The sequence below is a fragment of the Sciurus vulgaris genome, assembly GCF_902686455.1.
Source record: "Sciurus vulgaris genome assembly, chromosome: 10".
NCBI classification, from domain to species: Eukaryota; Metazoa; Chordata; class Mammalia; order Rodentia; family Sciuridae; genus Sciurus; species Sciurus vulgaris.
The window spans coordinates 143730316-143746266 of record NC_136470.1 but is presented as its reverse complement, the minus strand read 5'-3'; the positions used below and the strand labels follow the sequence as shown (position 1 = coordinate 143746266).

General features: G+C 48.4%; 1 protein-coding gene across 1 annotated transcript in view; it reads right to left on the bottom strand.

Moving 5' to 3' along the window:
* WWTR1 (WW domain containing transcription regulator 1) overlaps positions 1-15951 on the bottom strand; it is a 118796-nt gene that overhangs the window by 16015 nt on the left and 86830 nt on the right. The window contains exon 3 of the mRNA XM_079100937.1: positions 5582-5784. Coding sequence (XP_078957063.1) covers positions 5582-5784 — 203 coding nt within the window. The remainder of the gene's footprint in view (positions 1-5581; positions 5785-15951) is intronic.

Below are 15951 nucleotides of genomic sequence, written 5' to 3'. Positions count from 1 at the left end.
CCAGCCTAGTCCTTCAGGCCCTGAGGGTTAACAGGAAGTCCACAGGGTCAAAATCTTCCAGCGCTTCCCCCAAAACTTTATATTTAAATGAATAAAACACTTAGAAAGAAATATCCTTCTCAGATAAAGCCATGTGTGTGTTTTCATGTGAAGAAACTTCTTTTAGCTGGGTAAATAAAAACTGAGATATCTGTTTCTCAATTTTGTACCAGTGGCTGAAATTCTCCATTTCACCTGATAAAGCTGCCTTTCAGAATACTGAGAAAATGCTATGTAGAATTTTAAGCTGCAACAATGGAGCATTCTAGTCTCTCAGGGCTCGGGTGGTTCACGGTGTTTAGAAATGCCTGTCCAGCTGCTGTAGGAAGGGTCCCAGACACTCAGGACGGGTTCAGACCCAGTCCCGGCTCAACTCACAGGCAGATACAGAATAAATGGCTTCCTCAGAAGAGAAAGAAGAAGTAACAAAACAGTATTAAAATAAGCCACCGATTTTCTTTTAAGACACAAAGGACACAGAGAAATGTACAAAAGAAGTAGAAAGAAACCACCAACATCTTTACAGCCATTCTCTAGAGTATGGGAGAGTATAATGTTTTTGTTTTTGAGTATTTTGTACCTTTTGTACAATATATATGTGTTTGGTCTTTTTTGTGTGATAATTTCATTTCTTCTTATTATTTACATCCAGTGAAATTCACTCTTTGTTCTGTACCATTCTGAACTAAGAGCAAGCGCAGAGTTGTGAAGCAGCTACCAAGACCAAGATCCAGAACTGGGCCAGCACCAGCCAGGTCCCTGGGCTGCCTGTGTGCCAGGCCTCCTGCACGCCCAGCCCCGCTCCTCTGCTCTGTGCCCACGGTTTTGTCTTTTTCAGAACATCACATAATGGAAACATGCAATAGTTTTTTCCGCTCTGTCTTCTTTAACTTAGCAAAACTGCTGTGTTTTATCTTAAAGAGTAATTCTGTAAATTATATTTAAATCCTTTAAAAAAAATTCTACTTCAAAACCTTCTAAAAACAAAATTCCAATTTCTTTCTTAAAAAAAAAAAAGATAAAAGGAAAGTCAACCTTTGACTACGAATCGCTTTCTTTGATGGCACAATGGTGCACACCTTGTAATTCCAGCAACTTGGGAGGCCAAGGTGGGAGGATCACAAGCTGGTGGCCAGCCTGGGCAAACTCGACAAGATCCAATCTCAAAATAAAAAATTAAAAGGCTGGAGACATAGCTCAGTAATAGAACTCCCCTGGGTTCAATCCCTAGTACCAAAAAAAAAAAAAAAAAAAAAGCTTTATTTTCTCAGTTGCCATTTTTTAAATAATTCTGAAGCTACACTGCAGACTTTGGAAATCAGGTTAAAATAAAACTCTTCCAGGAATAAAGATAAAAGAAAAGTAAACCTTCAACTAAGAATCTCTCTCTTCTGATGGGCGTGGTGGTGGATGCCTGTGATCCTGGCTGCTTGGAAGGCTGAGGCAGAAGGATGGCAAGTTCAAGAAAGCCAGCCTGCATGACTCAGTGAGACCTCCCAGAATAAAATAAAAAGGGCTGGTGACGAAGCTCGGTGACAGAACACGCGCCCAGCAGGTGCGAGGTCCTGGGCTGGTGACGGGGCTCAGGGACAGAACCCACACCCAGCAGGTGTGAGGTCCTGGGTGGATCCCCCATGGATGGACAGATGGATGGAGAAATGGATAGGTAGGTAGATGGAACTGTATGTGTCACAGACATGGAGAATGGCTTTCCCGAAAATTCACTATTCTACCTGTGGTAGATTTCTGTTGAAAGTAGGGAAAGATCCACTGTTTGATGATGCTGAGCTGTAGCCCTAACGACCTTCTAGAGCTCCAAGGTGCCCTGCATTTGGAGCACCTGTCACGTCCTGAGATAACTCATCAATTATCAGAAAGCAGCAGCTCAACTCCACTGCTTCAGCAGCCCTTGCGGAATTGTAGTGACCATATTTAAGGAGAGTCTCCTAGTTAAGATCACTAATCAGAAGAAATGCCAAACCTCTCTGGCACTTTGATCCACTTATTCTGTAGTTGTTTAATAGCCTGTTGGTCTGAGGGTCACTGGAAAGAGATAAAGAAGCATCTCTTGCCACTTTCACAGCAGTCTGGTGTGTCTGGTCTCAGAGAGCCCCAGTGATGAGAGTCAGGGCGGCAACCACGGGCGTTCACGAAGGAGGGAATGGTGTCAACTTACTTCTCCGACTACAATTTCGTGAGGTCTCATTAGCTTGCTCCTAAGTCAGAGATAGCCATGTCCATTATCTTTCTATTACTTCCTACGATATAGAATTGGCTAAATGAATGAATGAGGAGATAAAGGAAGGAACGAATGAAAAGAAATGAGCTTCCATCCTGAAATAACGGTGCTTCACTTTAAATTTGTTATCAACTGGTCCTTAAACCCATTTTGTTAGAATCCTGACAGGAGCCTATCTAGTGCCAGTGAGCTCACACCTGACCCCTGGCATGGTGACGTCCAGGTCAGAGGGTGCAGGCGGGTGAGGAGCAGGAAGGCAGCGGGAGGGCGACTGAGATCTGCACGGAACCTGCAGGCCTGCCACATCCACCCTGTCATCCAGGAACGACAGGAATGCGCAAAAGCAGTGTTGTCCAGGAATCAGGGAATAAACACTTCTACTTATCAAATTTTGTCACCTCCCTACTCGATTCCTGTAGAGACAGCACAGTGCAGGCCTCTGATGGAGACTCTCCCTGGGTAGAACTGCAGGAGGTGAGCCCGCCTGCAGGACCAGGGCCCAGAAGACAGGCGGTGCGACCAGGGATCTCCTCCAGCAAGAACAGCCGTCACCGCAAACTGCCCCCGAGCACGGCTCCCCGGCAGCTTGACCAAGGCCAAGGGCGGACGAACGGACAAATGCCAGTCTACAGATGACGCTCCAGTCTCATCGGGTTGCTGCTGCCCCGCCCTGCAGATTTCTGCCTGATGGGGGAAAGCAGCTGAGCAGATCCTCTTACTTCCATCCCATTTCTTGCCCTTGCCCTGGCTCAGGTACAAAGAGAGAAGCAGAAAAGTCACCAAAAGAAAGAAGTCAAAGCGCCCACCACAATGATGTAGACCAGCCACAGGTGAACCAGACATCCCGACAAATGCTCAGAAACTACAACAGGACCCTCCTCCCACACCACTATTACACAGCCTCGGAGAAAATCTGGCACACAGTGGGGCATTTGCTTTGGGACATGGGGAGAAAGGCTTCCAGGACTAAAAAGTCCAACAACAACAACAAACACTAAAAGCCATCGGAACCATCCATTCCATCTCCTCCCAACAAAACACACACACACACACACAGTTGAGGCTGAGTGGGGGGCCTCCAGCAAATCTGGGCAGATGGACAGCCTTTCCTCCTCACTGGGCTCCATGGAGATTTGCATACCACAATGCAGCAAGATGGTTCGGTGCCACAGCCTCTAGGGGTCAGCATTTAAGGAGCGCAGTGGACATCTCTGTAACACGAGCCAGCAATATTATCTTATGGCTCAAAAACACCTACAGCTGGGATCAGGAAACAATCTGGGACACTTTTTCCCACCCCTTCCCAGACATCCTTTCTGTGGGAAAGAAGGAGGCGGGGCAAGAGAAAGAGAAACAGCAAGGAGGCAAAACAGAAGCAAGTCCTTCTTTGAAATGGGTCTCACTCACACACAAGGCACCAAAGCTCACCGAACTACAACCTAACGGAGAACCTACGGAAGCTACCACAATACGGTAAATAGAATCATCACCCAAAGACAGAAAACAATAACGCAGTATTTCCTGCCAAGAAATATGATCTCGTGTATCTAAAAATGGTGTCAACAACTGTTACCCTGAAACGGCCCTGAGCCCAGCAGAAGGCCTCAGGGCGAGGGAGGCAGCCAGCCCCTCTGGAGCTTCCTCCTGGCTCTGCAGGGAGGCTCAGCAGCAGAGCACACCCCAGTCACTTCCCGTTCTTGAAAGCCACCTCTTAGAAGGCATTTCGATTCACCGTGTCCTCCCAGCCTCACGCAGTGGAGATACCTTATGTCCCAGGATTTATTTGATAGGAATATATCAGTCATTTGTGGCAGTCACAGGATATTTTTTCAAGCGTTCACCCTAACACCTCTGGGACTCCCCACTAGAAAGCTCTTTGGAACAGGCAGAGCCACTATTCCCTTAAAGCATCAAAAGGACACTCGTCATGCACCTTGCCTCCCTTGAGTCATAAAGCAACGTCTGGAGAGTTAGAACAATAAACTGAAGCTTTTCTTCCTAAGATGTAGCCAGGAAAACCTAAGAGACCTGCAGAGGTGGGTGACGTTAGTTCAGCACACAGCAGAAAGAGTACTGTTCTGGGGCTGGGCTGTGGCTCAGTGGCCAAGCGCTCGCCTAGCATGGAACCCAGTTCCAGCCTCAGCACTGCGAAAAATAAATAAATAAAATAATCATTAAAAAGAAAGAAAGGAAGGACAAAAAAGGAAGAAAGAAAGAAAGAAAAAGGAAGAAAGAGAGAAAGCAAGCTGTTCTGCCACAGAGCAAGGCACTAAAGCAGGGAGAAACGCGGTTCTCTTGGTTCGTTGTTTGAAGGATGGGGCTGAGCCTAACCCCGGAGGACACACAGCAACATTCTGTTGACCAGGGAGTGAGGGGTGCGAGGAGCAAGGCACACAAGAGCCCAGCAGCAGCCCAGGCCATCGTCCGCGCAGAAGGGTCCAGCGGACTCTCAGTCTCTGCTCATTCTCTTCAATTCATTCACGCTCTGTGGTAGACCAGATGGATGCATAACAGGCGCCACTGCTTCCCTGGAACTTGCCCTGGGCTCTCTGTTCATCCAGGGGCCTCTGTGAGTGCTCCGACCAGGAACACGGCACATGTGGCACCATGACCATTTCCGACCAAGAACACGGCACATGCGGCACTGTGACCATTGCCAGAGCCGTCCTCTGGTACTGGCAGGGTCTTCCTGGGCCCTTGGGCTTCTCCTAGAGACTCAGGCCAGCATGCAGTAACTGCTCTCGCACTGCCATGCTGTGGACACCGCTCGCTGATAGCCAGGCCTCAGTCCAGGCAAGTCCAGTCTTCCAGAATCCTCTCACAGTGCCACGCCCCTGACCGGAGCCATCTTGGACCCTCTGGATCATCCCATCTTCCAGGTGACGACCACCACGTGGCCCTCAGTGCCATACAGGGGAAAAGGAGCCCAGCTGGGCCCTTTCCAAATTCCCAACCTGCAAAACGTTGTGATACAATGAAATGGCTGTCCTGGGCCGCTAAGTGTTAAGCCCATCTGCTGCACAGTCGTGGATAGCTGGACATGTTCTCTCTACTCTCTCTCTAAACACTAGCAGAGGAAGCCAAAGGCCGCCATGTGGATGCAGCCAGAGCTAGTGCTCTTAAGTCTGGTTCCGACGACAGTACAGACAGAGGCTGGGAGGGACACCCACTCTAACAGGAGGCTGGGAGCAGGGCTCTGGCCTCCAGTGCTTCCAGAGAAAGGAAGCGTGTCCTGAAGGAAAAGACACCTGCCCTTAGCCCTGCACCAAGGCACAGAGCTCACCAGACACCACGAAGGCCTACCTGCCGCATGAGCTCCTCTTGGCGCATTCTGATCCTCTCCCTCTCCATCTGGATCCTCTGCAGCCGCAGCTTCTGCTGCTGCTGCTGCTGAGTGGTCAGGGCGCTGGGCATGCTCATGAGCGCCGCAGCTGGGTTCTGAGAAGAGCGGCTCTGCTGGCTCAGGGAGCTGGGCGCCATTTGCTGCTGGTGTTGGTGACTCATCACTGCAGGAAGAACACACGGGAGATCAGTGACCAGGGCCTGCAACGCCTATCAGAAGGAGACCAGCAGAAGGCAGTGTGCTGCGGAGTAGATTCCTGAGATTCCTTCCTCAGCACTTCTGTTAATCATTACTATTTAAATAATCATTACCTTAATTCAATTCATGGAGGGGCAGATACTAGCCCACACTCTTGATCTAGTCTTGGCTTTTTTTCTGTTAAAAATCTTACTTCACACCTTCCCTGTGTTCAGAGTACATTTTAAGCCTTACACAGAACACAATGGCAAATGAAGTTGTAGAGTAGGTCCACAAAGGTCATCCCGATTATGAGAGTCCGCAAGGCCTCCAGCGGTGTGCATGCACTTTCTCCGCATGCAGAGCCCTGGGGGCATATGACCATCAACACTCGGTGGCACACAAGATCACCACGGGTGCAGTAAACTGAGAGCAGCATGTGAACCAGAGCTGGATCTGAAACGCACGCGCAAGGAGGGGCCCGGCGATGCTTTGTTAAAAAGGGACACCCCCAAGAAGTCTGCATGACGCAGGAACAAGTATCTGACTGAGAACAACAAATGTTTGTTTTTACAAAGGGAAAATTCAGTGAAAGGACAAACTACACTCAGATGCTGAACACGTTTGACTGGACAAAGGCGATGGCAGTACTTATTTGCATTTAAATTTCAGCATAGAGACCTTCACACTTGGAAAGCAGTTCCAAGCTGGGCACAGTGGTACATGGCTTGTGCGTGCCAAGCAAGGGTTCTACCTGGGACCACACCCGCTCAACACTGGGGGAACTCTGAATGGACCTGGGGGATGGTGTGAAGGTCTGCATCAGGCGAGCAGAGGGCACTGCAGTTTTCTCTGTTGCTATGGAGAACACAGGGCAAGTGTACAGGGATCTGGTTGCATTATTCTCATACCCACTGTGACATGATGGGATTTGTTGCTACATATTCATACGGGCACACGATATAACAACATCTGACCAAGATTGCTCTCCAGCATGTCCCCAAACAACTTCAATTTAATAAGAAAAAAATAAAAAATAAAAAAGCAAAGGCAAAGTTCTGTTTTTTTTTTTTTTTTTTTTTGCAGTACTGGGGATCAAACTCAGGGCCTTGTGCTTGCGAGGCAAGCACCCTACCAGCTGAGCTATCTCCCAGCCCAGCAAAGTTTTAATGCTTTAATAAATTCCATAATTGCTACCCCCACACATAGACATTTTAGAAAATGCTACGCTAGATGTGGTGCGTGCCTGTACCCCAGCTACTTGGGAAGCTGAGGCAGGAGGATTCCTGGAGTCTGGGGTTCAAAGCCAGGCTGAAGGAGGCCCTGTCTCACAAAAAAAAAGTGGGGGAAGTTTCTAGTTTTTCAGGAGTTCGCCAGTCAGATTTGTTTAACTTTAGCCTGGCTAATATGTAATGAAGACAACCATGTTTTCAGTACATCTTGCTTTCAGGCCAGGGCCAAAAACAGCAAGCTATCACTTTATATACTTATTTCATAGCTGAGAAAAAAATAACAACTTCAATTTTTTCTATATTTTGTATCACTACTTTAAAAGATAAAAATATGCACATATTTTAATGAAGTTCCAAGAGTTAAATATATTTTATTTATTTATTGGTGCTGAGGATTGAACCCAGGACCCTGCCCTTTTTTATTTATTTTTATTTTTTTTGTTTTTGGTACCAGGGATTGAACCCAGAGGTACTTAACCACTGAACCAACCCTTAAAATTAAAAAAATAATAATAATAAGTTATTATTTATTATTTGGTTATTTTGAGACAGGGTCTACTAAGTTCTTAGGGTCTTGCTAAGTTGCTGAGGTTGGCTTTGAACTTGCAATCCTCCAGTCTCAGCCTCCCAACTCACTGGGATTACAGGTGTGCACACTGTGCCCGGCTGGCCTTATCTTTTTAAACACACAGTATACCACTGAACTGTAGCCCAAAGTTAACACTTCAAATCTTCCACTTACTGTGTGTATCATGTGGAAACCGTATTATGACTGAATTTCCTTGAATGGACGCATGGTGTCCGATCGCCTGTGTATCAGTGTGTCTCGGTAGCAAGCACACAGGGCACACTCGTGTGAATTTGTGAATCGTGAGCATGAGTGGATGGATACAGTCAGCTACTTCTTATATTCCTAGTTTGAGAACTGAAGATGGGAAAAAACCCTACAGTTTTAGTTGATGCCAAAATAACTGCAATGTCTGTTTCCCTTCCAGAGCCTGCTAGAGGGTAGTCACACCTCGACTCACGGCGGGGGCGGGAGGTCAAGGGCTGCGCACACGAGGTGTCCCGGGGAAGCCTTGCTCAAATTCAGACATGCAGAGGGTGTGATCCAGGAAACCCAGGGCAAGCTGGGGAGGGAAGAATGGTGGTCATTTCAAGGGACAGACATTTCTGAACCTTCTAGAAACGTATGTTCCTGTTTTTCTGATGTAACTACTATAAACAAAAAAATGCCCAATATTTTCAATATTAGAAATACCCAGAAGCACAGGCTGTTAATCCTGCTTTAAGTTTTTATAAACCAGAAGCCTTGAAATATTTTTAAAAAATGACTTGGGTCTGGTAACTTCAAATTCAAGTGGGACTGTCTTCAGCGACTTCTCCCAGGAATGTCCCTAGACAAAATGTGGAAGCAAGCGCTGTGCTGGGGTCCTCAGCGCCACACAGCAACCGGAAACTCTCCAAGATGTTATTCAAGTCTGACTTCTTACCTGGGGGAGTGTAAGACCAGGAGAAGAGCTCTCCCCACACAACACCCTTGCTGATCTGCAAAACCCAGCCCTTGCTGGAGACACCGCAGGAAGGAATAATGGAGCTGCTGGGTCCTTCCACTCAGCCAGACTCCGCCATTTAGACAAGCCACCAACTGCAGTCTGGAGAACTGAGCTCGGACAATGGCTCTGTTCTCAAAGCCGACAGAGCATAGTCACCACCAGACATTCGCCACGGTACTGTCCACAAGGGCACAAGACGATGCGATCCTAGCACCGCCGGTGAGGGAGCGTGGGCTGCACCTTCAGAGACACCTGCACAGTCATTCCAAAGAGTGAGGGAACTCTGTGGGCGTTCTATCCAACAATCTCAGAAACACGGCGACAGGGGCAAAGCCCCAAGGCGCAGAAGCGCGTGTCTGGGCTCGGTACTGTTTGTGGCTGGAAAAGGAGGGGCCCATTACAAACCTGCAGCACTGCCCTCCAGAAGCATCCGCCCGAAGCTGAACAGCGGAGCCTCGGGACAGGAAGCCGAGTATCCGGACAAAGGGTCTTCCTGCTCCCGTTCTCCTCTGTCTGAAGTTTCCCCTCATGCCCTCACACTTATTGTTTTCTGTTAGCTTTGGCGTCGCTGTGACCAAAATACCCGAGGACAGGAACACTTAGAGGAGAAAAAGTTTATTTGGGGCTCTTGGTTTCCGAGGTCTCAGTCTACTGCTCTGGGCTCAAGATGAGTCAGGAAATCGTGGGGGAAGGACCCAGCAGGGGAAAGCCGCCTAGCTCACAGCGGGGCCCAGGGAAGATGCACCCTTCCAGGACGCGCGGTGACCCCTCCCCAGCCAGCCCCACCCGCCGCCACCGTCAGTCCACCCAAACTGGGATGGAGTGACGGGTCACAGTGCTCTGGGTCCACCATCTCACCTCTGAACCTCCCTGCGCTGCAGAGGGGCTTCTGGGGCACGCCTCACAGCCAGACCACAACACTTGGTAAAACACAAATGAAAATGAAAAGTAGAAAACAAAACCACAGGCAAAACAAAACAAGAGGGGGGACAACTAAAAGTCCACTTGGTGCAACCTCTGTGTGGAAGGAGACCAAAGCTCAGAGACAGAGCCCTGGCTGCCAGAGGGAGTCCTGGAAGCCGGGTGCAGCTCCGTGCTCTGCACTCTCTGTTTGAGCTCCAGCTGTTACTGGGCCTTCTTGGAGACTGGGGCTCCTCACCTTCACTGGTGGCTGAGCTGATCTAAAACCACCGCTGATTTTAGCCACTCAGAGGCAATGGGGGCAAGGAGGCCCAAGGCAGAAACGCAGCCCCCAGGAGATCAGGGAAGGAAAAACATCAGACTCTGTGATGAACAAAATACTCCTCGGGATAATGTTCCAGAACATTTCAGGGAGAAAACAAGAAGAAAGAGAAAAAGCAATAGAGTATTCCAAATGCAGTATCTGAGGCCAAGCTGGGTTATGGGCAGACAGCCACAAACTGCCTCAAAAAGGCTAAACACCTCGTCAGTTCTAGGCCTTCGCCAGTCCCCACAGAACGGAATAACCCAAACAGAAGAGACCTTCACCAAAGCAAAAAAGCAGCAAAACTAAAGCCGAGACATCTTTTTCTTTTTTCTTTTTAATTTCTTTCCAAGAGAGTCAGAATTTAAATTTAGATCCCCATTAATCTTTTCCTTTTTCATCTCCCTTTCCTTTTCTTCTTGTTCTTTTCTCTCTTTTTTTGTGATTGACTTTTTCTTCTATTCAGAGATTGATAAAAACATGCTTTTTATTGGCATTATTTGATATAAAAGAAAACACCAAGAAAACCAGACTCTATAGCATCTGAGAAACAAAGGCCTTTGTGATTCAAGACCTCAGTGAAACCAACAGCTGGCCTGGGAGCCATGGGACAGGTTGCTCTCACTGACAGGACCCTCTGGCCCAGGCTGCCTGGGGCAGTGCGCACCGAGCACCCTCTGACGCGTGCCCACACGTGCCCGGCCACTTCTGCAAAGCCCCAAGACTGGGAGTTCCTGGGTCCAGGCTGAGCCAGGCATCACCTGCCGCACAGGCGCCAGCGTGCGGAAAGTAGAGGCTTTGCTCCTGAACTTCTGCCTTCTGCAGCACCAGGGAACAGAGAGCAACAGCTCATGGAGAAAGTGCTTTGGCAGCTTCCCCAGGCCAGGAGCTGCAGACGCCCAGGGAGGCCAGGAAACCAGGGGCTGCCCGGCGCGCCTCTGGGAATGTTTGACAAGCGTCTTCTTGGCCCTGGAGAGGTTCAGCGGCTCGCTGCTCTGTGTCCTGGGCTTGCTTCCCTCACTTTTAAAACAGGCTTTGGTTACACTCACACACATACACAAAGCCAGAAGGAAACGAAACCATAAGCTCAGGCTTAACTACAAAACCCACCAGGGGCCAGCATGGGGCTGGCTCTAAGTAGGTGATGGAAGAGACAGTCAACACCCAGCGGCAGAAGTCACCTAAGCCTGCTTCACGGCCTCCACCTCCTCCTCTCCAATTCCCACGCGGGCCTGGGAGGGCAAAGAGCACGGCCTGCAGTCGGCTCTGTGTCCCTGGTCACCTTCAAAGACAGCACACTTCACCTGAGGCGGCTCTGCCCCTGGCACTGCCCGCTCAGCTTCTAAGCCACGTGTCGGAGGCACAGCGCCCTTTAAGCCAATGGGAAAGGCCTCTCTCCAGGGCTGCTCTGTACCTCTGCCCTGCCAGGAATGGGGAGTCTCACACATGGTTCACAAGTTCAAGAAAAATGTGCTCCCCACGGACCTACGCTGATAGAAACAAATAGCAGAATAAGTAAATACATGGGAGAAGAGACAAGGCCCTGGTGTGGAAGAATTCCAAGTGCTCCATGCAGAGGCACAGTCTTGACAGGAAAGGGGAACACACCTGCAAACAGACGATCCCAAAGACACGGCACTGAGCGGGAAGGGAGGGAACTTCATTCTGGAGAATCCTGAAAATCTACCTCGGCCACGTGGTCAGGATCTGCACCAACAGCGACGAGGCCCAGAGACGGCTTGTGCCCCTGACGCCGAGTGATGAGAACGGTGCCATTAAGGACTGTACTCGTCCTCCCCAGAACCCACGATCCAGTCTAATCATGAGAGGAAAAAAAATCAGACAAATCCCAAAGAAAGGGAAGCTTACAAAATGCCCAACAGTACTCGAATTATCAAGGTCATCAAGAACAAGGAGAGTCAAAGAAAGTGTCGTATCCAGAAGCATCTGAGCAGGCAGGAGGAGCAGAGGTGACGTGCTGCTGTGTAAGGGGCCCCGGATCAAAAAGGACAGCAGGTGAAGACCAATCTGGGTAAAGCACAGACCTACTTGGTGATCATGTGTCCCTACTGGTCACTGATTATGACAGACACAGATCTGAGTGTGAGATTTAACAACAGGAGAAACGGGTACAGTAAGACTAAAACCGCTCTAAAGAACACAGTATAACTCGCACACACTCCCTGGGCCCAGAGGATACCAGGAACCATGCTGGGCGACAAGTCTTCGATAGTTGTTTAATTAGTTTTTATAGGATATATAAAAACAGATGTAATATTCAAAAGGAAATATGGTCTATAACGTGTTCCATGGAAACAAACAGATATTAAACTAAAAAAAAAAAGTTGCTTCCAGATGTGTCCAGTGGCAAAAAAAGATTCTGAATTGTTGGACTAAATAAAGTAACAAGCCTTTCTTACTGCAGGGCCTCTTAGAGCTTTTAAAATGCTAAAAGGTCCTTTCTGGGGGGGGGGGGGGGGCACTTGTGAAACTTGCAGGACGTGTTCCAAGCAGCCCAGGCCACAGCCCTGCAGGTGCTCCTGGCCCTGAGGATGCCAGGGAACACTGGCGACTTCACAGACGTCTTGGCAGAATGTTGAATCATGAGTGGAACCAATATGAATTAACATTTATGAAGCGCCTACTATCTGCTTAGCTCTTTAAAATCAATCAAGCAACTACTCAGAACTCAGCTAGAGACCGGAAAACAGCAACCAGATGTTAACAAATAGTGTATGAGTCTAAGTGTTAGGTACCACTGTGCAAGACACAAAAACAAAAATAAAGCAAGACTAAATACACAGCCATGCTGCGATCACCCCTGTAATCCCAGCTCCCCCCCAGGCTCAGGCAGGAAAATGACTCGGGTCGGAGTTCCAGGCCCAGCTGGGTAACACGGCGAGACTCATCTCAAATAAATAAATTAATAAAATAAAATGAAATAAAAACACAGGGAAAGCAAGGGTTGTAAAAAACTACAAAAATGTCTGCTGAAATGTTCCATAAGCAAATGCTGATTAACAAGAAAATTTCACAGACGGCTTAACTTTATCAGTTTTCACAGGGGGTAAGCCAAACTTTAGCGCTATATATTCAAAATCATATTTTAGGATTTTTTTTCCCCATCTGCTGTGATAAAACAACATCGAGTGCTCCAACAATCCTTCTAACACCATTCTTCTGAGAGTGGGATGAGGAATGGCATGTTCTCAACATAGGTAAACACAGCATTCAAATGCACATGCTGGATAATGTACGTGATTTGTGACCTGGGAAACTTCTTTCTTAGAACGGGATTTAATTCAGGTTGACGTGTAGGCTCAGTTTAATCTGTTGCATCATAAACACCTTTAAGGAACCTAAATGCAGTACCCGAGGCGGGGCTGGGTGCTTCCACATCACCCCACTCTGTCCCCTCTCTCCAGATGCTGACCCTGAGGTCTGCTGCAGAGAGGGACCAACCTCCTGGCTTGCCTGGAACCGAGGGAAACCTCAAAGAAGGACTTCCAGTGCCAACTCTGCAGAAGTCCCTAGCGAATGGGCAGGCTTGTCACCCTGGGCCTGTGACTGTCCAAGGCTCTAGGCTACCTCACAGCAACGAAATCCACAATTCTATTCCTACCTAATATGTTCTCTTAAAAAGAAAACCAGGCCTCAGTAAGAAATACCATTCGCTCTTTAGAACTAAGGTCAGGCGATGAAGACTGGCATCAGCGTGTCCTCCTGGATCATGACCAGGCAGAGGCCCTCTTTTTGTTCGGGGTTGTTTTTTCTGTTTTGTTTTTTATTTGTTTTTTGGTACCAGGGATTGAACCCAGGGGCACTTTCCCAAGGAGTCACATTCCCAGCCCTTTTATCTTCTCTTTCGAGACAGGGGTTCTCTGAGTTGCTGAGGCTGGTCTTGCGTCCTCTGCCTCGGCCTCCCAAGTCCTTGGGTTCCAGGTGTGCACCACCAGGCCAGCTACTCTGAATCCACATTCCTTGATAACAGGGCGGGAATATTACACATCTGTGTACTTCTTAACTTTTAAAGAAAAATCAAGTACAGCTTTTGACGCTGCATTGTATCAGTCAGCAAAACAGCTCCCAGCGGGCTTTGGACAGAGCCGCTCGTCCCAAGCCCAGCTCTCCTGAGAAACACTGATCCAGTCTCTTCCTGAGGGGTGGGTTTGTGCCCTGTGTCAACAAGTCCTGGGAAGGGTCCAGGTCTCCCCTGCCCCTCAGAACCAGCATGACGATATAGATCTTCTTTCCTTATAAAAATAGAAAAATATGACCTATTTCTCAATGAACACGGTTCATCTACTGTAAGTTTTATACCTGTTTGGTTATTTCCTATTTTATTGTGTGAAACGTTCATGGTATAAAGACACTATAAAGTGTTCTTTTTTTTTTTAATGTTTCTCAAATCTCATTTTAAAAACGTAAAATAAGAACAAATATGACTGGTGCATTTCAAATCTAACTGATGTACATAGTAGGCCCTAAATTCGTTTTTCATAAACTTTAGGGTTATGAGTCAGAAATCAATAGCAAAATATAAGTTTCATTTAATGGTAAAGATGATCACCGTACAGTTCATTTAAAATAACTGTGAAGAAGAGAAAACAGAACAAACTGGAAATCCGCACCCCCCTACACACTCCTCTTCTCTGGGGCTGCGCTGTGCCCACTCCTTCCCCCGAGTAACTGAGTGAGTCCTGGATCCCAGTCGCTGCTCCCTTTTCTCCAGAGCGCCATGCCCGCCTGGTGCTGCCTCATCCTCTGGTTCACAGTCCACCTGTGCCCCACAGCACTCTTCCTGGGGGCCACGTCTCGACCCCACGCCCTGGCACCACGGGAACCCAGGCTGCCTGGGGTCTGAGTCTCTCAGTCAGGACCCTCCCCAGCCCAACACCTTGCCGGGAGCCAGGGCTGCCCTGCATCCAGGGGCTCCTCCTGCAGTCTGCTGCGGCCTATGCGGCTGCCAGCAGGGAAGGAGAAGTGACGGCAGCCCCACGGTCTTCTCTGAATGCCCTTGGGCTCGCTTTCACTACGGCATTTCCCAACTGTCACACTGAGATTTTAAACAAATTTCTAAAAATATTTTGAAGAAGCAGAGTTCTGAGACTAGACACTGATGGGGCTCAGCGACTGCTCACGCCCCCTGAGGTCCTGGCACGGGGTGGGGACACACTTTAAGACCAATGATTTGAACTAGTCCACTTATTTCAGAGATGTAAGAAACTCCAAAGGTTAAATGACTCAGCACAAATCACACACACAGACTGACAGGCCTGCGGCAAAGCTTGGGAGTCCCCGGAGCCGCAGAGTGTGGGGCCATTGCCCACCACGTGCCGTCCTGCCTACCCTCAGCAATCAAAGAATATCTGCTAAATGAAATGCGCTGCTGAGAGTAAGTGGTGCTTCCTTTCCCCATCTCCTGAATCAGTCTAATGCAACTAATCTGATCGATTTCTTTCCTTTTAAAATGAAGTCAACATGACTCACTTTTTGAGGACACCCTGTGGGTGGGATCTAGTTTTACACAGAACGGTCCAGCACTTTGTTCTTTAATTGTCTAGAAAATTTTTAAAAAGACAAAATCAGATAAACTTGAACAGTGACATTTCACAGTTCAGAAGGTTCATCCTGAAGCAGACAGATGCAAAGCCATTCTGGCCACATGGCGTTCAGGAGTCTCAACCTACAGCCAGAAGATGCCAAGCGTCCGGGTGTAAATCACGTCTGACTTACATGCAGCCCCAGCCACACCGAGCCAAGACTATGTCAGCAAGGAGTGTGCCTGGGCACAGCTGTGGGCCTTCTCTCTGTTTATAGGCGGTCCACAGCTTAACTCGTGCGAGCTGGCCAGTCAGGTGTCACGCAGCCCTGGCTGATGGGAAACACATGTCTACAGAGGTGGAAGGAAAAACCCAGCCGCGGCCCAGCCTGACTCAGCCACGACACGGCGAAGGGAAGACAGGGCTGCAGACGCGCCTCTCGCCTTTCTGATGTCTCTCTCAGCTCTTGCCAACAATGGGTCGCTTGTTTCTCTTATTTCCCAGAAACAGTATTAGCCGTCCAACAAGGTCAGCAAAAAAAAAAGCAGCTTTTCACATCAGGCTGCATTTGCTTCCAAAAATCTGCAAAGTATTAAA